This window comes from Schistocerca americana, chromosome 1, assembly GCF_021461395.2.
Source record: "Schistocerca americana isolate TAMUIC-IGC-003095 chromosome 1, iqSchAmer2.1, whole genome shotgun sequence".
NCBI lineage: Eukaryota > Metazoa > Arthropoda > Insecta > Orthoptera > Acrididae > Schistocerca > Schistocerca americana.
The window spans coordinates 547,895,775-547,918,883 of NC_060119.1; the positions used below are offsets into that span (position 1 = coordinate 547,895,775).

Genomic DNA, 23,109 nt, shown 5'->3' on the forward strand with positions numbered 1-23,109 from the left:
AATTCTGAAACTTCCCGTCCCGATACGTAGAACGTTGCACTTTCGTTCAATATATTTCTTTCGATCGCTGCTCCTTGGCAGTCTCTTCCTGGAGTTCTGAACGTTAGAATAATAGGCAGTTTTCTATCATTAGATAGATCACCATGACACTTTTAAGTCAAAAGAGCTGTGACAGACGGTCAATAAGAAGCCATCAGTTTTCGTACATACCAAAGAAATAACTTTTAAAACTACAAGTAGCAGCTAAGCTGCGTATATCTCTAGAAGCTCACTCAGTTCTGTTCCTTTGTGTTGACAGTGGCAGCTCCGTACTGGGTCTTGGACACAGACTACAAGAGCTACTCAATTGTCTGGGCCTGCAGGGAACCTACAGATGAAACTTCCAACATTACGGGTATGTACGCTGCAGCCGATAATATAGCATCACCAGCCAAGGTAGCAATAAAATAAATTTTAGTTACTGGTAAAACACAGTATAGTAATAAGTGTATATGAAGGATGGTGGAAGGATGTAATTCACATGTGAAATCGACTTTTATTTCAAGTAAGTTTACTCTGCTGTGGACTTTCTTTGAATATTTAGGAGATGAAGGCGCCTGCTTATTTTGTGATTGAGGGTTAGTCCAATGTTTTTTTAATGTGTTAGGTGAAATGATAGAATATTTGTGGATGGTAAGGTTGTGAGATTTTAGTTATCATAAGTTAATAGATATCATAGGTTACAACATTAGTCGAAGAGATTGCAGTATATCCGAACATGTAATGGAGGAGCTTGGTGCGTGGGAGGAGTCCGTGGAAAGCAGTGTCACCGATATATTAGGGCTGGTGGGTGGGGCCAGGTGGCTGGGCATATACACTGAGCAGCCAGAACATTGTGACCACCTGTTAAATAGCCGGTATGTCCACCTTTAGCACGGATGAGGCGGCGACACGACCAGGCATGGAAGCAATGAGGCCTTGGTAGGTCGCTGGAGGGAGTTGGCACCACAAGTCTCGGACAGAAAGTGTTCTGTTTATTTGCAGTGGGTATGTACTGTTGTAAATGTTTGTGGATGTGTTGAGCTGAGTTGAATTCTAGTACCTAGCCGAAATTAAATCTATTGGCAGATTAGGTTTCGCTGAGTTGTTTTTAGGGGCTAGATTATTTCGGATGTCTCCCGTGAACGGGCATAGAAGCTAGCGCGTTAGATGAGAAAGTTCTGTGTTGCTAGGGTTCTTAGGAAGAAGACGAAAGTTTCATTAGGGTTCGGAAAGGTCATGGTGCAATGTCCATGCATGTATTTGAGTTTCATGAACAGTTTTGTTGTAGTGTCGTCTGCTATAATAGGCGTGTTTTATTGGGCAGTTAATTTTCGAGTAGGTAGCAAAAACCAGGAGCAAGTAGTGGGATAATTGTATTGGCACGTAGGTACAAAGAACGATTGAAAGTCTCTACCGTTGAGATGTGCGCTCATTGGTGTCTGTTTCATTTCAAACTTTGGCCTAATTTCTAACAGTCACTGTCCTACTCTAAATCCTCGCGTGTATAAATCGCCACTCTCTGTTCCGTCTTTATTTTGGATTCTGTATAACGAGTAAGGTAAAAAAAAAATCATTACTTTTGACACAAGTACCAATATGATTACATTTTATTTCAAAATTACAAATTGTTTACATATTTTCTTACAGGAATTTGCAGTAACTGGGCATGAAATTTGTGTTTCGACTTTGTAATGGGTTGTGAATAACAATTCAGGTTAAAAAGGCGTTGCTTTGGTTTCAAGTGCGAAAAAGACTACACATCATATAAAAACTGCAAATAAATTGCACATTTTTTTGTAGGAGTGAGCAATAACTGGACGTGAGATACATCGGCACAGAAAACTAATACAGACTGAGGATAGCACTATATAAGGAATTAAAAGGAAAAAATAATCACAATTGTTTAGCACCATCGTTGCAGTTTCGTTACTGTCTTAAAGCCACTTAAGGAATATTATTAAAACATTGCTACAGAGTTTCCCTGATTTACTGTTTCTACTGTCGGACTATAACTTACAAACAAATCATTTCTACTTATGTTGACTACTCTGACTCCCCCTCACCACTCCTGGCAATCTTCCTCAATACACCAGAAATTCTCTCCCCTCCGAGTTTTACACACACATTACTCAATAACCGCAGAAAGTTTGTACCCTTCCATCACCTAAGTCCATCTATTCCCAATGCACGTAACATCACTTTCAGTGTATCTGAATGTAATCACAGAAATTGGGAAGCCGTAAATTTCATGAATCACTATTGCTACGCTAGATATGACTTAAATAGCGGTGAATGAAACCTACAGTTATTATTTATCTTAAAGTCACTCGCTTATATCGTATAAATGTTTCACCTTTTATGTTATTTTTTGCCGATTTTTGTGTAATAAAAGGTATTAAAGCGAAGAGCGAAATATTGCTACTGCTAAGAGCCCATTTGCCACGTATAGGAGCTAGGAGGGTGAAAGCATTGTAAAGAAAAGGAAATAATTGTAAATCTTGTTAATTTAATTTTAAATCCGTGTGATAGCGCCGGACTATAATTTTTTTTTCAAAACAAAAGATCAATGTAGCTCCGAAATCTGTTCAGTATAATTTGTTTTAGTGGCTTCCATGTAAGAGAAACCTATGTATGAACCACCCAAACTGAAAGCAGGGAATGTGAAACCTGTTGTTAAGTATCATACACTTGTCCTGTGATTAATCCCTATTTATTCTTTGACGAGACACATGGAATGATATGAGCAATCAGATTATATCTTACACGTATTTTACAGATGTGTTCTTATTTGTTAAACTGCACTCTGAAGGTAGGAAACAAAGAGGTCGTATTTCGGCTAAGACCCAAAGCCTGCAGCTGCTACACTAGTTATCTATGGAAGCAGAATTTTTGTTCTCAGTGAGATGATGTGCTGGTGTAAATAAACATACATGATTTGGCAATGTACGAGAGGGCTAAAATAGAAATCAGCAGTAGTGATTCGCATTGAAGAAGAGATATCGTATCTTCGCAGAGACCTCATGGATCCTGTCACGGAATTCCGAGCTGACAGCAGAGCAGGAGCAGCAGGTGAATGACAAGCTGGAGGCCCTGGGTCTGCCTCGGAGCCGCTACACAGACACCCCACAGGACCCACAACAGTGCACTGTCAGAGTCAGCACGTGCGACAAGCCTGCAGTCTCCCAGTTTAACGCCTCTGAGGTAACACTCAACGTAGTAAACTCCATTTCAACAGCGAACTTGTGACTTGACCAGCTGCTGACCATCGTGTATCCTGTCTGTGTGCAGTACCTGGGCGTGTGGTACGAGATCGCCAGGTTCGGACTGGCTCCCTTCGAGGCAGGCGCCCAGTGTGTCACGGCGGAGTACTCACTGGCTGGAGACAACAACGTGACCGTACACAACAGGATGTACAACACGTCTGCAGGGGCCTTCAACGACATCACTGGCTGGGCCGAGTTTGATGACCCCAACTCTGGAGAGGCCAAACTTACAGTGCACTTCCCAAACGTACCAGGTCAGTAAGGAGAAGTTCATGCAAGGATTTTTATTTTCTTAACTAGTATGTCAGTTAGCCTGCTGCAACTAGACTACATCAAGTAAATGAAGTAGTAAACACGATGTAGTACTCCTTCTAGGGACGGGATTTTATTTTAAAACGTGATTATGTAGCTTCTTTCAGAGTTGTAAGAGACATGTTTAGTGGTGACCTTAATAATGTTAATACTGATTGCTGGCTTAGACTATTTGACCTTGGCGTGCAATGTATGTCATCAGTCTTCTGATTGTATTATGGGGGCCACCAAGAATTCCCCTCCTGTGGCAATCTTTTCATCTCAGAGTAGCAATTGCAGTCTATACGCTCAGTTATCTGCCATATGTATTCCAGTCTCTGCTTCCCTCTACAGTTCCTATCCTCTACTACTCCCTCTAGTGATATGCAAGTTATTCTCTGATTGCTAAATATCTATCCTACGATCTTGTCCCTACAGCCTGATTCCTCTCTGTGCCAGTGAGTAACTCTTCATTTCTTACCTATTCAGGACATCTGATCTTCAACAGTCCTCCATAGTACGACATCTCAAATGCTTCGATTCTCGCCTGTTCCGGTTTTCCCACAGTCAACCTTTCACTACCAAACATGGTCTGCTCTATACGGCCACTCTCAGAAATTTTTTCTTCAAATTTTGGCCAATGTTTGATACAAGTAGACTTCTCGTGGCCAGGAATGCCCATTTTGCAACTGCTAGTTTACTTTTCATGTCCTCCTGGATCCGTCCATTATAGCTTATTTAGTTACCTAGGTTGCCGAGTTCCTTATCTTCGTCTACTTCCTGAACCCCGGTTTCAATGTTAAGTGTGCTCTCTTTTTACTACTTCCCCTCACTTTCGGCATTCCCCACCTTACTCTCAGTCCACATTTTGCACTCTCTAACTGTCCTTTCTATTCAGCAGATGCATGAAATATGCTTCACTTCCGCTCAGCATAGGAATGTCATCAACGAATCATGACACAGATATCCTTTCACCTTCAATTTTAATCCCACTAGTGAAACTTACTTTCGTTTCCCTTCGTTGCTTCTTCGATATAGTGATTGAAGAGTAGAGGAAAAGACTACATCCATGTCGATTTCCCTTTTTAAACCGAGCACTTTCTTCGTCTCGTGGTCAAACTGATGCGCCTTGGTTCCCGAAAGTATTGTATATTACCCGTCTTTTCCAAAGGCTTACACGTATTTCCCTTAGAATTTCGAACGTCTTACACCATTTTACACTCTCGGACGCATTTTCCAGTTCGACAAATTTATGAATGTATCTTGATTTTTCTTTACAGTTGGCTGCATTTTCAACAGCAACGTCAGAACTTCCTCTCTGGTGTCTTTACCTTTTCTGCAGTCAAACTGAGCGCCATCTAACACATTCTTAATATTCTTCCCCATTCGTCTATGTATTACTCTTGTCACCAATCTGTATGCATGAGCTATTAAGCTGACTGTGTGAGAACTCGCACACTTGTCGGCACTTGTGATCTTGGGAATTGTAGGGTTGATGCTTCTTCCGAAAGTCTGTTGGTGTACCTCTCGTCTCATGTCTCTTTTTTCCTAATGCTGACTTCCCTATCTGTTAGGTGTCGACACCCGTTCGTTATTCCATCACGACATCAGGGAAGTCCTCTTCTGATAGAAGCGTTCGTTGTGGTGTTTCCAGCTATCTGCTGTGTTCTTTGCGTTTAACAGTGGAATTCCCATTGCATTCTTAATTTACCACCCTTGCTTGGAATTCTGCTGAAGGTTGTTTTTACTTTTCTGTATGCTGAGTCAATCCTTTTGAAAATCATATCGTTTTCAATTTCTTCATATTTGTGATGCAGCAATTTTCACCTTAACTTCCCTACACTTCCTCTCTATTTTTTCGTAAATGACTTGTATCTCTGTTTTCCAGAATCTCCCTGAACAGTGGATCAACTGAGGTTTTTGATCCTGTTACTCATAGGCTCTTCGCCGTTACCTTCCTTGTACGTATCTTTTTCTCTCCAACTTCAGTGATTGCCTTTTTTAAAGATTAATTGCACTTCAGCTGAACTGCCTACTAACACATTCATTGTCAGAGTATCTATAGCCTCCATGACTTCAAGTTTATCTCTTCACTACTTAGTATCTACGTGTCTCAATTCTTTGTGCATTGATGTTCCTGACCAGTCTCTTAAACTTCAGCCTACTCTTGGACATTACTAAATTATGATCTGATTCTGTATATGCTGCTGGGAACGCCTTATAATCCAATATCTGTTTTCAGGATCTTTGCCTGAAGAAGATGCACTCTAACTGGACTCTTCGTGTATCTCCCGGACTTCTCCTAGTGTACCTCCTCCTCTTGTGATTCTTGAACATAGTTTTCAGTATTACTAGCTGAAATTCATTGAGTGTTTCTCCTTGTCATTCCTTCTACCAATCTCATATTCTCCTGTACCCCTCTCCTTAACTGCATTCCGGTCCCCAATGACAATAACATTTCAAGCCCCTTTACGTAATGAATTACTCATTCAACATCATAATATACTTTATCTTTTGCTTGCGTTGTTTGCATGTAAACCTGAACTATTGTTGTCGGTGTTAGTCTGCTATCGATTTTTATCAGAACAACTAAAGCGCTGCACTTATCACAGTGGCTCGATCTCTATCTTACCCTCCCATTCATTACGAATCATATCTCATTATACAATTTTCTGTTGCTGTTGATATTACCCCGTACTCGTATGACAATGAACTCTTGTCTGCCTTCCATGTCACCTCACTGACTCCCACTATATTTAGACTGATCCTTATCATTTTCATTTTCCGATTTCCCCGCTTTTCTAACACATTTTAAATTCTGAAACTTCCCGTCCCGATACGTAGAACGTTGCACTTTCGTTCAATATATTTCTTTCGATCGCTGCTCCTTGGCAGTCTCTTCCTGGAGTTCTGAACGTTAGAATAATCGGCAGTTTTCTATCATTAGATAGATCACCATACACTTTTAAGTCAAAAGAACTGTGACAGACGGTCAATAAGAAGCCATCAGTTTTCGTACATACCAAAGAAATAACTTTTAAAACTACAAGTAGCAGCTAAGCTGCGTATATCTCTAGAAGCTCACTCAGTTCTGTTCCTTTGTGTTGACAGTGGCAGCTCCGTACTGGGTCTTGGACACAGACTACAAGAGCTACTCAATTGTCTGGGCCTGCAGGGAACCTACAGATGAAACTTCCAACATTACGGGTATGTACGCTGCAGCCGATAATATAGCATCACCAGCCAAGGTAGCAATAAAATAAATTTTAGTTACTGGTAAAACACAGTATAGTAATAAGTGTATATGAAGGATGGTGGAAGGATGTAATTCACATGTGAAATCGACTTTTATTTCAAGTAAGTTTACTCTGCTGTGGACTTTCTTTGAATATTTAGGAGATGAAGGCGCCTGCTTATTTTGTGATTGAGGGTTAGTCCAATGTTTTTTTAATGTGTTAGGTGAAATGATAGAATATTTGTGGATGGTAAGGTTGTGAGATTTTAGTTATCATAAGTTAATAGGTATCATAGGTTACAACATTAGTCGAAGAGATTGCAGTATATCCGAACAAGTAATGGAGGAGCTTGGTGCGTGGGAGGAGTCCGTGGAAAGCAGTGTCACCGATATATTAGGGCTGGTGGGTGGGGCCAGGTGGCTGGGCGTATACACTGAGCAGCCAGAACATTGTGACCACCTGTTAAATAGCCGGTATGTCCACCTTTAGCACGGATGAGGCGGCGACACGACCAGGCATGGAAGCAATGAGGCCTTGGCAGGTCGCTGGAGGGAGTTGGCACCACAAGTCTCGGACAGAAAGTGTTCTGTTTATTTGCAGTGGGTATGTACTGTTGTAAATGTTTGTGGATGTGTTGAGCTGGGTTGAATTCTAGTACCTAGCCGAAATTAAATCTATTGGCAGATTAGGTTTCACTGAGTTGTTTTTAGGGGCTAGATTATTTCGGATGTCTCCCGTGAACGGGCATAGAAGCTAGCGCGTTAGATGAGAAAGTTCTGTGTTGCTAGGGTTCTTAGGAAGAAGACGAAAGTTTCATTAGGGTTCGGAAAGGTCATGGTGCAATGTCCATGCATGTATTTGAGTTTCATGAACAGTTTTGTTGTAGTGTCGTCTGCTATAATAGGCGTGTTTTATTGGGCAGTTAATTTTCGAGTAGGTAGCAAAAACCAGGAGCAAGTAGTGGGATAATTGTATTGGCACGTAGGTACAAAGAACGATTGAAAGTCTGTACCGTTGAGATGTGCGCTCATTGGCGTCTGTTTCATTTCAAACTTTGGCCTAATTTCCAACAGTCACTGTCCTACTCTAAATCCTCGTGTGTATAAATCGCCACTCTCTGTTCCGTCTTTATTTTGGATTCTGTATAACGAGTAAGGTCAAAAAAAATCATTACTTTTGACACAAGTACCAATATGATTACATTTTATTTCAAAATTACAAATTGTTTACATATTTTCTTACAGGAATTTGCAGTAACTGGGCATGAAATTTGTGTTTCGACTTTGTAATGGGTTGTGAATAACAATTCAGGTTAAAAAGGCGTTGCTTTGGTTTCAAGTGCGAAAAAGACTACACATCATATAAAAACTGCAAATAAATTGCACATTTTTTTGTAGGAGTGAGCAATAACTGGACGTGAGATACATCGGCACAGAAAACTAATACAGACTGAGGATAGCACTATATAAGGAATTAAAAGGAAAAAATAATCACAATTGTTTAGCACCATCGTTGCAGTTTCGTTACTGTCTTAAAGCCACTTAAGGAATATTATTAAAACATTGCTACAGAGTTTCCCTGATTTACTGTTTCTACTGTCGGACTATAACTTACAAACAAATCATTTCTACTTATGTTGACTACTCTGACTCCCCCTCACCACTCCTGGCAATCTTCCTCAATACACCAGAAATTCTCTCCCCTCCGAGTTTTACACACACATTACTCAATAACCGCAGAAAGTTTGTACTCTTCCATCACCTAAGTCCATCTATTCCCAATGCACGTTACATCACTTTCAGTGTATCTGAATGTAATCACAGAAATTGGGAAGCCGTAAATTTCATGAATCACTATTGCTACGCTAGATATGACTTAAATAGCGGTGAATGAAACCTACAGTTATTATTTATCTTAAAGTCACTCGCTTATATCGTATAAATGTTTCACCTTTTATGTTATTTTGTGCCGATTTTTGTGTAATAAAAGATATTAAAGCGAAGAGCGAATTATCTCTACTGCTAAGACCCCATTTGCCACGTATAGGAGCTGGGAGGGTGAAGGCATTGTAAAGAAAAGGAAATAATTGTAAATCTTGTTAATTTCATTTTAAATCCGTGTGATAGCGCCGGACTATAATTTTTTTTCAAAACAAAGGATCAATGTAGCTCCGAAATCTGTTCAGTATAATTTGTTTTAGTGGCTTCCATGTAAGAGAAACTTATGTATGAGCCACCCAAACGGAAAGCAGGGAATATGAAACCTGTTGTTATCATACACTTGTCCTGTGATTAATCCCTATTTATTCTTTGACGAGACACATGGAATGATATGAGCAATCAGATTATATCTTACACGTACTTTACAGATGTGTTCTTATTTGTTAAACTGCACTCTGAAGGTAGGAAACAAAGAGGTCGTATTTCGGCTAAGACCCAAAGCCTGCAGCTGCTACACTAGTTATCTATGGAAGCAGAATTTTTGTTCTCAGTGAGATGATGTGCTGGTGTAAATAAACATACATGATTTGGCAATGTACGAGAGGGCTAAAATAGAAATCAGCAGTAGTGATTCGCATTGAAGAAGAGATATCGTATCTTCGCAGAGACCTCATGGATCCTGTCACGGAATTCCGAGCTGACAGCAGAGCAGGAGCAGCAGGTGAATGACAAGCTGGAGGCCCTGGGTCTGCCTCGGAGCCGCTACACAGACACCCCACAGGACCCACAACAGTGCACTGTCAGAGTCAGCACGTGCGACAAGCCTGCAGTCTCCCAGTTTAACGCCTCTGAGGTAACACTCAACGTAGTAAACTCCATTTCAACAGCGAACTTGTGACTTGACCAGCTGCTGACCATCGTGTATCCTGTCTGTGTGCAGTACCTGGGCGTGTGGTACGAGATCGCCAGGTTCGGACTGGCTCCCTTCGAGGCAGGCGCCCAGTGTGTCACGGCGGAATACTCACTGGCTGGAGACAACAACGTGACCGTACACAACAGGATGTACAACACGTCTGCGGGGGCCTTCAACGACATCATCGGCTGGGCCGAGTTTGATGACCCCAACTCTGGAGAGGCCAAACTTACAGTGCACTTCCCAGGCGTACCAGGTCAGTATGAATTTCATGCAATGGTTACTATTCGCTTAAATAGTATCGCAGTTATCCTGCTGCAGCTAGACAATAGCAATTATATGAAGTAATTAACTGGACGCATTACTCCTTTTGTGAAAGACATTTCATTTTAGAATGTCACTGTGTTGAAACTTTTAGTGGAACAATAGCCATGTTCGGTATTGACCTTAGCAATGTAATATTGATTCCACTATTGAACTATATGATATTTAGCTAGCCATACAAGACAAAAATGTAGCTACAATAGACAATAAGCAAGAATCCCACACTTTCTATTGACACCAAAGAATTATGTTTAAATATTTGAAGTAGCAGTAAATCTGCATATGTGTTTCGGTGTTCACACAGTTTCGTTTGTTTGTGTTGGTAGTGGAAGCACCATACTGGGTCCTGGACACAGACTACGAGAGCTACTCAATCGTCTGGGCATGCAGGGAGCCTACAGACGAAACCTCTAACATTACCGGTACGTACACAAATTTTACATATTGTTCTTTTACATATATGCTTAGAAATATACATGGAGAATGAATGATGGCCGTAGCCCACACGGAGAAACGATTTATTAATTTTATGCATTCTATTCTACTGTGAGTCTTTTTTAAGTGCTTACTAGATGGGAACATCTGGCTATTTTGTGGTCATCTTTTAGTCCAGTGTTCTTTAGTGTGTTAGGTGGATGGAGAGAATGCTTACGAATGGTAAGGTGAAGTGGAAGCGGCCAAACCTACTGGTAATATGTCCTCTGATTATCCTCTCGGTTTTTATGTAGGTTGATTTTGAGGTACCAAGGGTACTTCCATGAGATCTAATTCAATATTCATACTAATAACAGAAGTGTAATACTGTTTTGCGTCTGTCTGCTTGTCTGTATGTAAGTTACCGGCCAAACCTTATTTTAGGATGAACTAGTTTCACCTGTTACCTATAGGATAAAACAGTTTAGTCTAGGTCGAATCTGGTACGTCCTAGTTCGGAACTAATTTTGCGTAGTCGGAGCGCATGTCGCTAACAGTACGAACGGGGAATCCCCGAATCCTCTCTGGCTCGTCCCTCGCGCCTTTCAACCGCTCTTCGCGCGCACTGTTCTTTGTTTTGAACGGTATTTTGCATCGACGAGTGAGGGTGTTAAGTTGCTGGTTGCGTTTAAAAGATTTTATTATAATGCTAGTATAATTATTGTGAGGCATTTGCTCATGGATGAGAGCCTTCGTGTATTAGACAAGCCAATCAAAAGCTGTGGAGAGAAAAGTTTGTGGAGGAAATTTTGCATAGTGACAACAAAAAGTCTTCTCATTATAATGTGTTATCAGTAGACAAATATGCGGATTGAGTTAAACATGTAGAATACGCGGAAAAGTTGGAAAAAAGAACATCATTACAAAAAAAGAAGACTGAAACGATTTGCTGTTTTGAAAATTGGTGATGTGAATAATCTCATTGTACGGTGTGAAGGGAATACAAAATACTTTGTTCTAGCTGGTGAATTTTATGATGTGATTGACGGATCTCATGTAGCTGTGGGTCATGGTGGTCGCGATAGGATGTTAGCCGAAAAAAAAAAAAAGTCGTGCTACTTTCAAAGCCAGTTCTCCATTCGGAAGCGAATAACAGATTTCAAGTTGATTTGATAAATTTCCAAACACAACCAGAAGGGAATTTAAAATTCATTAAAGTTTACCAAGACCATCTCACAAAATTTGTTCTCCTTCGTGCGTTAACATCAAAGAGGGCTGAAGAAGTGGCAAGTCATTTGAATGACATATTCCCAACTGTAGGGGCGCCGTGCATTCTTCAATCTGATAGTGGCAGAGAATTTGTCAGTAATGTTATTAGTGAACTCGCAAATCTTTTTCCAGAACTGAAAATTGTGCATGGAAAACAAAGGCACAGCCAAAGTCAGGGTTCTGTTGAACGTGCCAACCAAGACATTGAAAATGTGATAAGTTTTTGGTTTAAGAACAATTCGACGACGTGGTCGGAAGGATTGAGGTACGTCAAATTCATGAAAAATTGAGCTTAGCACTCTGGCATAAAACAATCACCTTACGAAGTACTATTGGGAATCGAACCTAGAGTAGGACTTTCCACTTCCTCGTGGCCTCAAGAAATCATAAATGATATTCAGGATGAAAATGACCTAAAGAAGGCAAACTAAGATGACAGCGATACTGAAAAGTACGAAGACAGTGATGATAATAACACTGTGAAAATTTACACAAACGACATTAAAAATGCTACAAATATTGCGAAAGAAAATTGTTAAAAAACGAGCTATAAGTACGAAAGCTTCCTCCGACAAATCCCATCCACCAGCTGATATCGGAGACAGCGTAACCATACCTATTCGAGATGTAGATAAAGGCAGAGGTGACCTTCGAAACATAGTCGGAGTAATACTTCAAAAGACTGATGAGGGCCTTTACAAAGTTCGCACCAAACATGGCGTACTTCAAAAACATTATTGCAGGTATAATTTTATTAAAATTTTCCATAATTTCTTGTAATAAAATACTGAAAAATATTTGTTTTAAATTCTTTTTTATTTTTTAGAACTGATTTCGACGACTGCATTCAGATGTTTTTTGATGTGGGAGATATTAACCAGGAAATTGAAATATTTGAAAGAACTGCAGTCACAAGACATTCTGTTGGATTAGGGCAAGGTTTCGTGAAATGCAGTTGCATGAAAAACTGTACAACAAACAAATGCAACTGTAAGAAAAACGAAGTACTATGCAATTTTAAGTGCCACCAAAGAAAACCTTGCAAAAATAAGTAAATAAGCAAACTGTAGATAAATTGATTTCTGTGGACGGATATATGTGAGTTGATCTAGTGATAGATGTGAAATTACTGATTAGTTCAAAAATAATTAATGAATCAGACTGACTATTTTATTTCTATTCCTTTATTCAGTTTACTTTGCAAAGGTTATAGAAGATAGAAAGTAGGTGAAAGTAGTTCAGACTAGGACGTACCAGTTTACCCTGAAGCATATAAATTCAAACTAGGATAAAACGATTCGACATTATCGTATAGGAAACTGGATGGACGAGTTTGACCTAGGCGAAACTAGTTCATCCTAAAATCGTATTTGGCCAGTAACATATACACGCAATTCTCCATAACTACCAGATGAATCTCTTGGGATTTTTGCAGGTAACTTGAGCGTAGCTTGAGGGAACGAATAGGCTATATTTCATGGAAATCGGATAGCGGAAGAGAAATTTATCGTGATTTAAAATTTTATCTGAAGCCATCACGTCCGTCTGTTAGTTTGAACAAGCTAATCTCCAATATTACTAGTAGAATTTTCATGTGATTTTCACATATAACTTAAGCGTAGGTTGGGGCAACGTATCGGCCTTACTTCATCAAATCAGATCACGAAAAAAAAGATATCGTAATTGAAATTGTATCTATAATCATTTTTTCAGCGCAGTACTTCAGATATCTTATTAGCATTACATATTACACCAAAGAACCAATAGATGGTGCTGGTAGCGTTTTGTTATATCTCAGTAACAGATGTGCAAACGATTCCGTCTCAGAGTAACAACTGCGAACTATGTCATCAATTATTTGCTTGATATATTCCAATCTTTGTCTTCTTCTACAATTTTTACGCTCTACAGCTCCCTCAAGTACCATGGAAGCTAATCCCTGATGTCTTAACAGACGTCCTGTCATACTGACCTTTCTTCTTGTTAGCGTTCTCTGTATATTCCTTTCGTCGCTGATTCTTCGGCGAACCTCTTCGTTTCTTACCTTATGATTCAACCTAACTTTCAACTTTCTTCTGTAGTACCACATCTGAAATGCTTCGATTCTCGAGTATTCCGGTTTTCCCACAGTCCATGTTTCGCTACTATACACTGGTGTTCTCTAAGCGCAGTTTCTCAGAGATTATTTCCTCAAATTAAGTCCTATGTTCGACACTAGTAGACTTCTCTTGGCCTGGAGTGACCAGTTTTCCGGTTCTAGACGGCTTGAACTTTTCTTCTCCTGCGTCTACTGAATATATGATAATTCTCCGAAGGGTCTTTTAATTGATACTGAATGTTGCGCAATCCATTACTTTCGTAATATGCGATAGAATTATACAGGTGAACTGGATCCTCATGGAAAATATTATCACACTAAGGTCTATTTACATATCTTCAAATCATGGTTTCGAAATGTTGAATAACGCGTAAAAGTGCTTTCAACATATGGAATGTGGATTTCTTATAGGAATCCTAATACACATTTTCAGAAGGATTCTATGTTATTAATGGAATCAGCAAGCAATCAGCGGTGTTATGCTGTTGTTACAGATATGTGTTACGTATGACAAAAAAAATGGAACTTACTGGGATACAAAGTTACGTTAGAGTCAGAGAGTTTGGTGTTAGGCGGTGCAATCGATTTTGAATCGATAATCAAAAATAGATTACGAAATTATGTCACACATTTAATTATCATCGTTTTCTGAATTTAAAGGTGAGGTGGTCGTTCACGGGGAGAGTTAATTTAAATTTAATTTGTTTAGCTTGTGACTTAGTCTCTCAATTTTACATTTTAAGCCACTCAGTTCACTGTTCTTTCAATTAGGCTAATGTTATCGTTAGTTGCTCACAAATTTTATATTTTTTGGGACATGTTTTTTGAGACTTCTAAAAACAATGGTAGAATGAAATTTTCTTTCTAACAAAATGTAAATATTGCTTCCACCTGCTTCCACCTGTGGTATAGTACTTCGATTCCTAAACTGCAATATAATTACCCACATCCTCTGTTCCGATGACATCCTACAAACGAATAATTAAAAAAATTATGCCAGTGAGTTTCCTGTGTAGTATAGTACAAAAATTCTATATATTGCACTCAAGCGCGATCTTGCTACTCTGTCCCCATCTTGGAGCTACAAAACTCTCCTCTACAAATTCATTAACTGAAGTTGACTTGGAGGTGGTGGAAAATTTTTGCTCGGAATTTGGCGGCAGTGGAGGATCGTGCAAGAGCTCACATACAATAGATTGTAGTGGGCGAGGTGTGTGTGTGTTGGTGGCCATACCGGGTGGGGTGGGGGGTATGAAGTATTATGGAAGATCTAAGGTGACTTGTACCAGTACCAAAAAGAAGCTCGCTCTGCTGCAACTCCTGAAACTACGCTCAGATTCAGCGACGTGGCGGCCATGCCCATCACGTGTGCTGGTTTCGACCTGGCAGGGCTTGACGTGTGCATCCCTGAAGGTTGCAGTCTGGCAGTGGCATGCCTCCCAGTTAGCCTACGGTCATACTGGCACCAGTATCCGTCTACTCCGCCGACCTCCGACAGCGGCCGATGAACGCCGACCTCTTCAAATCAGTACGCCACTACGTGTGTGGTCAGGATGTAGCCGATCTCATAGCCCTAACGAACTTATTTCGGACGACAGTCGGTGAAAATGACATCACTTCTTTTCATAATGGCCTGCACGACACGACACAAACATGCACTTTGAGAAACTGCTAAGTTCAGCCAAAGGAGGAGTTTATGGCAACCTGAGGATGAAAAATACCACAATCGGGATATACGAAGTGTGAACAAAAAGTAACGGGAATATTTTAAATTTCGCAGGTTTTATACATACAATTGTAATTTTTTATCTTGTTCGCACACCTGTTCCTGTTGCATGCTTGCATTTATGGCTGTTTTCAATATTTAGTAGCTGTTGTTGTAAGACAGAAATGGAGCAATTTACCTGATGTTCAAAATGGCATGATTGTTAGATTTTGGGCCAAGGGTGGAAGCATTTCCGAAACGCCAAAGTTCGTTAACTGTTCACGTGTTGCCATATTTAAAATATACCACAGACGGCAAATCCAAAAACCCAGCACGGAGAGAACTATGGTGCTGCATGGGCCATACAGGACATATGTGTATGACCGCTGCAGAGGAGTGTTCGTGAGAGGACATGTGCCATTATTGAGCAAGTGACCACTCAAAAGAACCAGGAGTGTACAAATAGTGTCTCCTCAAAGACTGTTCAGCGAACATTGCTGCGTAAGGGTCTCCGCAGCAGGTGCCTATTTCATGCACTCACCCTGACTGTTCTTCATTGGCGACGAAGGCTGGACATCCACTGAGGTGCGACTTGTGGACGTTTCAAATGACTCACTTGCTCCATTGGATGGATGGGTGTCCCCGTGTACTCAGTGGAACTTCTGAAAACAAAAACGCTGCAACAGTTGTCGGTAGTGTCCACGCCAGAGACCTTTCTTTGCGTGATCTCGCCCTTCCAGTAGGTACAATGGACCAACACAACTATGTATCTATCCTTATGGACCATGTCCACCCCATGTACCTAGCTATAGTTCAATGTGATGGCAGGATTAGATTTCACTGGAGGGTTTGTAAGGGTGAGGAGTAGAAGTATGTTGGAAGCCTTCTGTAGAGCTGCTAGGGCTTGTAGGAAGGAGAAAAATCTTTCACTAGGGCGGCGAAAGGTTCAAATGACTCTGAGCACTATGGGACTCAACTTCTAAGGTCATCAGTCCCCTAGAACTTAGAACTACTTAAACCTAACTAACCTAAGGTCATCACACACATCCATGCCCGAGGCAGGATTCGAACCTGCGACCGTAGCGGTCGCGCGGTTCCAGACTGCAGCGCCTTGAACCGCTCGGCCACCTCGGCCGGCGGCGGCGAAAGGTCTTGGTGTAACGATCAGGCGCTGTATTTAGTTTTCTGAGGAGAGTTATTGTAGTCTCTTCCGCTCCAGTTGGTGTGTTCATTTTTGCTGAAGTATCAAATTCTAGGATCGAGTAGAGGGGTAACTATATTGGCACGCAAGCGGACTTCAGAGTTCAAGGAGTGATTAATACTCCTATCATTGCGATTCGTGCTCCGTGCTGCATGGATTATTTCAAACAATGGTCACTGTCCAAAACGACAAGCCCTTTCTCTGATCCCTCGCGAATATAAAGTATTATGTTCGGTTCCGACATTGCAGTGGTTTCAGAATAGTGATAAAGGTTAAAAGGTCATTGCTTTTGTTACAAATAACAAAATGATTACATATAATGTGAAAAACGGAAAATGTTATACACAACTACAGTTGTTTAAATATTTTCGGACTGGTGTTAGCAGAAACAACTGGACATCAGATGTATCGACCCAGAAAATGTGTGATAGATGTAATAATAGAACGGGCCAAGGATATTACTATGTAACGAATTATGACAATAAATAACCTCAGATATTTAGCAAAATTGTTACATTTTAGTCACTGTACTCGAATCAAAGAAAGAATGCTATGAACATTGCTCCAGAGTTTGTCTTATTCACTTTTTCAGCTGTGTCATTGTTACACAGAAATGAAATAGATCCTGCTTTCACTTACTACTCTGACTGACTGCTTTTCCCCCACATCAGTGCTGGAAACATTTATCCCTAAAAGGAAACTCTCCTTTACTCTCTGATTTTTGCATGCACCTTATAACCCTATTAAGTCTCTTCTGTTCGGTTGCCTACCGCCATCCTTTCCTACTGCTTGTTGTGCCAGTTTCAGTGTGTATGTACATTCATTCACATTGGATAACGCAATTTTCGTGATTCACCTGCTCTACGCCAGCTGTTCCTTTCAAAACGGTCAAAGAAACAAACACATTTTTATATGATTTTGTGTCGATTTACAAATGTTATTAAAATGTAGAGGAAAAGTTTCTATTTGAAGAGCGTTTTAGCACCAGATGGGAACTAGGGGGATAAAAAAGGCAGACAAAATGAATTTACTAAAAAATTTGTTTTTAATTTCGTTTGAAATTAGTGTGTTCATGTCGGACAATCTCTACAATTTCTATAGCTTTGCAAACTGTTTGCTTTACAGGCTTCCAAGTAATTGAAACTTACTTGTAAGCCATCGAGACATAAATTTTTGAAAATGAAATCTTTCGTTAAGTTTCATACGGAAGGCCTCAAATTCGACCATAGTTATTCTGTGATGGCAGGACTGAAACGATTCTATCTTGCGTGCATTGAATCCTTGCGTTCTCCTTATTTAAACCTCACTCTGAACTGAGAAAATGAAGAGTACAAACTTCGGCAAAGGTCATAGGGGTGGAGGGTTACACTTTTTATGTACATGAGTAAAAGTTTTGCTCTAGGTGAGATGATGTGCTGTCATCCATAAACATGGGTGATGTGGCAGTGCAACACAGGGCAAAGTACAGAGTTGTATTCAAAGGCATTGTGGTGGTTCTTTCTCTTTATGTATGTGTATTGTTGGCACTACTTTCTTATGAATTGAGTTAGTACTAGTGTTGTCAAGAAAGTAAGTTCCGATTGGTCGCTACATCTACATCTACATCTACATCCACATCCATACTCCGCAAGCAACCTGACGGTGTGTGGCGGAGGGTACCCTGAGTACCTCTATCGGTTCTCCCTTCTATTCCAGTCTCGTATTGCTCGTGGAAAGAAGGATTGTCGGTATGCTTCTGTATGGGCTCTAATCTCTCTGATTTTATCTTCATGGTCTCTTCGCGAGATATACGTAGGAGGGAGAATTATACTGCTTAAGTCTTCGGTGAAGGTATGTTCTCGAAACTTTAACAAAAGCCCGTACCGAGCTACTGAGCGTCTCTCCTGCAGAGTCTTCCACTGGAGTTTATCTATCATCTCCGTAACGCTTTCGCGATTACTAAATGATCCTGTAACGAAGCGCGCTGCTCTCCGTTGGATCTTCTCTGTCTCTTCTATCAACCCTATCTGGTACGGATCCCACACTGGTGAGCAGTATTCAAGCAGTGGGCGAACAAGCGTACTGTAGCCTACTTCCTTTGTTTTCGGATTGCATTTCCTTAGGATTCTTCCAATGAATCTCAGTCTGGCATCTGCTTTACCGACGATCAACTTTATATGACCATTCCATTTTAAATCACTCCTAATGCGTACTCCCAGATAAATTATGGAATTAACTGCTTCCAGTTGCTGACCTGCTATTTTGTAGCTAAATGATAAGGGATCTATCTTTCTGTGTATTCGCAGCACATTACACTTCTGTACATTGAGATTCAATTGCCATTCCCTGCACCATGCGTCAATTCGCTGCAGATCCTCCTGCATTTCAGTACAATTTTCCATTGTTACAACCTCTCGATACACCACAGCATCATCTGCAAAAAGCCTCAGTGAACTTCCGATGTCATCCACCAGGTCATTAATCTATATTGTGAATAACAACGGTCCTATGACACTCCCCTGCGGCACACCTGAAATCACTCTTACTTCGGAAGACTTCTCTCCATTGAGAATGACATGCTGCGTTCTGTTATCTAGGAACTCCTCAATCCAATAACACAATTGTTCTGATAGTCCATATGCTCTTACTTTGTTCATTAAACGACTGTGGGTAACTGTATCGAACGCCTTGCGGAGGTCAAGAAACACGGCATCTACCTAGGAACCCGTGTCTATGGCCCTCTGAGTCTCGTGGACGAATAGCGCGAGCTGGGTTTCACACGACCGTCTTTTTCGAAACCCATGCTGATTCCTACAGAGTAGATTTCTAGTCTCCAGAAAAGTAATTATACTCGAACATAATACGTGTTCCAAAATTCTACAACTGATCGACGTTAGAGATATAGGTCTATAGTTCTGCACATCTGTTCGACGTCCCTTCTTGAAAACGGGGATGACCTGTGCCCTTTTCCAATCCTTTGGAACGCTACGCTCTTCTAGAGACCTACGGTACACCGCTGCAAGAAGGGGGGAAAGTTTCTTCACGTACTCTGTGTAAAATCGAACTGGTATCCCATCAGGTCCAGCGGCGATTCCTCTTTTGAGCGATTTTAATTCTCTATCCCTCTGTCATCTATTTCGATATCTACCACTTTGTCATCTGTGCGACAATCTAGAGAAGGAACTACAGTGCAGTCTTCCTCTGTGAAACAGCTTTGGAAAAAGACATTTAGTATTTCGGCCTTTAGTCTGTCATCCTCTGTTTCAGTACCATTTTGGTCACAGAGTGTCTGGACATTTTGTTTTGATTCACCTACCGCTTTGACATAAGACCAAAATTTCTTAGGGTTTTCTGCCAAGTCAGTACATAGAACTTTACTTTCGAATTCATTGAACGCCTCTCGCATAGCCCTCCTCACACTACATTTCGCTTCGCGTAATTTTTGTTTGTCTGCAAGGCTTTGGCTATGTTTATGTTTGCTGTGAAGTTCCCTTTGCTTCCGCAGCAGTTTTCCAACTCGGTTGTTGTACCACGGTGGCTCTTTTCCATCTCTTACGATCTTGCTTGGCACATACTCATCTAACGCACATTGTACGATGGTTTTGAACTTTGTCCACTGATCCTCAGCGCTATCTGTACTTGAGACAAAACTTTTGTGTTGAGCCGTCAGGTACTCTGTAATCTGCTTTTTGTCACTAAATGGAAACCACAGTGAAAATCAGAAACATTTTATTTGCAAGAGTCAGCTACATTTTCCAGACACTTCTCTAAGTAGTCGCCGCTTCGACTTAAACATCGGGCCCTCCCAATTGGCGGGAGACATCATTGTTCTAGGCACCTTTACTCGCTCACAGTGCGCTCACGACTGAAAAGAACGTCTTGATGCGATCGACGGCCATACTAGAAACACTACCTAACACATCTCTGCAAAGCTTCATCGGGTTTTCACTGTGGTGTCCATTTCGCGGCCGATAGGCACTTACTTTTTGGATAACCCTCGTATTATTCTGGCTGCTTCACAACTGGAAAATTATTTACGTCAGTGGCTCAGTTGTGGTAATTCTCGCAGTTAGTTTTCCCGACACGCTGTTTTTATGTTAAAAGACACAACCAACGTGAATTATACCAGATATACGGCTGAGTAATTAATTAATGGTTTTATTATTGTGAAATTGCAATGTTGAGGATATTCTTGCAATTTCTATTGAGTGGAGATCAAACAAATTTACTGAAATTACTTTATATGAATATAGTTCAATATTAGAAAAATTGACTAGTATAGCTGCTTCAAAAGTACTGCCAATCAAGAGAAAACTCCTACATTTAGATTTATTTTTATGATTTGTCAAAACTAGCAAATATTAAAATATTTATTACGACTCTGGTCCGTTATCATTTAGAACAATGGCGTTGAACTCTGCAGTGGTGTTCGCCTATAAAATCTGAATAAATTATTTAAGTCACTCACTTCATGAGTTACAGTAAAACATTAGCAACACTTTTAAGTAATATTTGATTATATTTAGACTAAATGTCACATGAAACTTACACGTTTTCGTGCTTCATCTCAAAATGACTTCTTACACAATCCAGAATCAAAAGGGACATATGTGCGATCCTTTATCAAAAGGAACAGAGATTACAATAACAATCAAAGATCATATTAATTGAATAATAGTCTTTTCGATTTTTCGGCTATAATATTTATTTCGTTACGACATCAGTTTTGTTAAATTTGCGCAATTCTTCAATATTATTTTTTGACATTATGTGGCATACCGCCACAGAAGATGATTGACGAGTTATGGAAGTAACACTGGACGTAATCGTATTAAGGATATTGTAGCACGACGATATGGTCTGATAATATGTCGCCTACACTTTTCACAGCAGAGTAATGTGTAGCGTGTGGTGCAGAGTGTAGAGTGGTATGGACAGGTATTGTGCCTATTTTCTGAGATGAAACTATTACTTCCAGAAAAAGGTGGTGAACGACAATGCTGAGGTAGGAAATATCCTTTGAGAAAATACAGTATAGGTAACCAAAGGACCCAGCTGCATACCATCATTACAGGCGCGGGAAAGAACAATACAAGCACCTCACATACTGAACGATACGTAGTTACAAAGACATCTAATGCTATTGTTCTCTACCCAGAGCATTCCATCATCTCTTCAGTTGTAAGACATTCCCGCAGAAGGAATAAATAATAATAATTGTTGAGAATTCCGAATTAGCTAATAGAAATTAGCAGCAGGACTCGTATTAACAGAGACATATGGCGCTTTTTCAGAGACCTCATGGATCCTATCAAGGAATTCCGAGCTGACAGCAGAGCAGGAACAGCAGGTGAATGACAAGCTGGAGGCCCTGGGTCTGCCTCGGAGCCGCTACACAAACACCCCACAGGACCCACAACAGTGCACTGTCAGAGTCAGTACGTGCGACAAGCCTGCAGTCTCCCAGTTTAACGCCTCTGAGGTAACACTCAACGTAGTAAACTCCATTTCAACAGCGAACTTGTGACTTTTGACCAGCTGCTGACCATCGTGTATCCTGTCTGTGTGCAGTACCTGGGCGTGTGGTACGAGATCGCCAGGTTCGGACTGGCTCCCTTCGAGGCAGGCGCCCAGTGCGTAACAGCGGAGTACTCACTGGCTGGAGACAACAACGTGACCGTACACAACAGGATGTACAACACGTCTGCAGGGGCCTTCGACGACATCATCGGCTGGGCCGAGTTTGATGACCCCAACTCCGGAGAGGCCAAACTTACAGTGCACTTCCCAGACGTACCAGGTCAGTATGGAGAATTTCATACAATGGTTAATATTCGCTTCACTAGTAGGGCAATTAGCCTGCTGCAGCTAGACATTATCAAGTATATGAAGTAATTAACTGGACGCAGTACCTCTCTTGTGACAGACATTTCATTTTAGAATGTGACTGTGTTGAAACTTTTAGTGCAACAATAGCCATGTTCGGTATTGACCTTTGGAATGTAATATTGATTGCACTCTTGGACTACATGACCTTTAGGTAGCCATATAAGACAAACATGTAGCTCCAATAGACAGTAAACAAGAAGCCCACACTTTCTATAGACACCAAAGAAATTAATTTTAAAAATTAGTAGTAGCAGTAAAACTGCATATGTGTTTCGGTGTTCACAAAATTTTATTTCTTTGTGTTGACAGTGGCAGCACCCTACTGGGTCCTGGACACAGACTACAAGAGCTACTCAATCGTATGGGCGTGCAGGGAGCCTACAAGTGAAACATCTAACATTACTGGTATGTACACTCCTCACCATAAACATTGCAACACCAGCCAAGGAACAGAAGAATGGAAATTTTTATTATTGGTCATATAGAATATAATAGTAGAAATAAACGATTAAATTTTAGGATTATTTTTTTACCGGCCGTTGTGGCCGAACGGTTCTAGGCGCTAA

At 40.6% G+C, this 23,109-nt stretch overlaps 1 protein-coding gene across 1 annotated transcript in view; it reads left to right on the forward strand.

Annotated features, from left to right (window-relative positions):
* Nucleotides 1–22,181, forward strand: part of LOC124575621 — a 54,512-nt gene extending 32,331 nt beyond the window's left edge. Inside the window, exons 12-18 of the mRNA XM_047131197.1 lie at nucleotides 299–394; nucleotides 3,035–3,222; nucleotides 3,310–3,538; nucleotides 6,687–6,782; nucleotides 9,417–9,604; nucleotides 9,692–9,920; nucleotides 21,949–22,181. Of these exons, the coding sequence (XP_046987153.1) occupies nucleotides 299–394; nucleotides 3,035–3,222; nucleotides 3,310–3,538; nucleotides 6,687–6,782; nucleotides 9,417–9,604; nucleotides 9,692–9,920; nucleotides 21,949–22,181 (1,259 nt within the window). The remainder of the gene's footprint in view (nucleotides 1–298; nucleotides 395–3,034; nucleotides 3,223–3,309; nucleotides 3,539–6,686; nucleotides 6,783–9,416; nucleotides 9,605–9,691; nucleotides 9,921–21,948) is intronic.
* The last annotated feature ends 928 nt before the right edge of the window (nucleotides 22,182–23,109 follow it).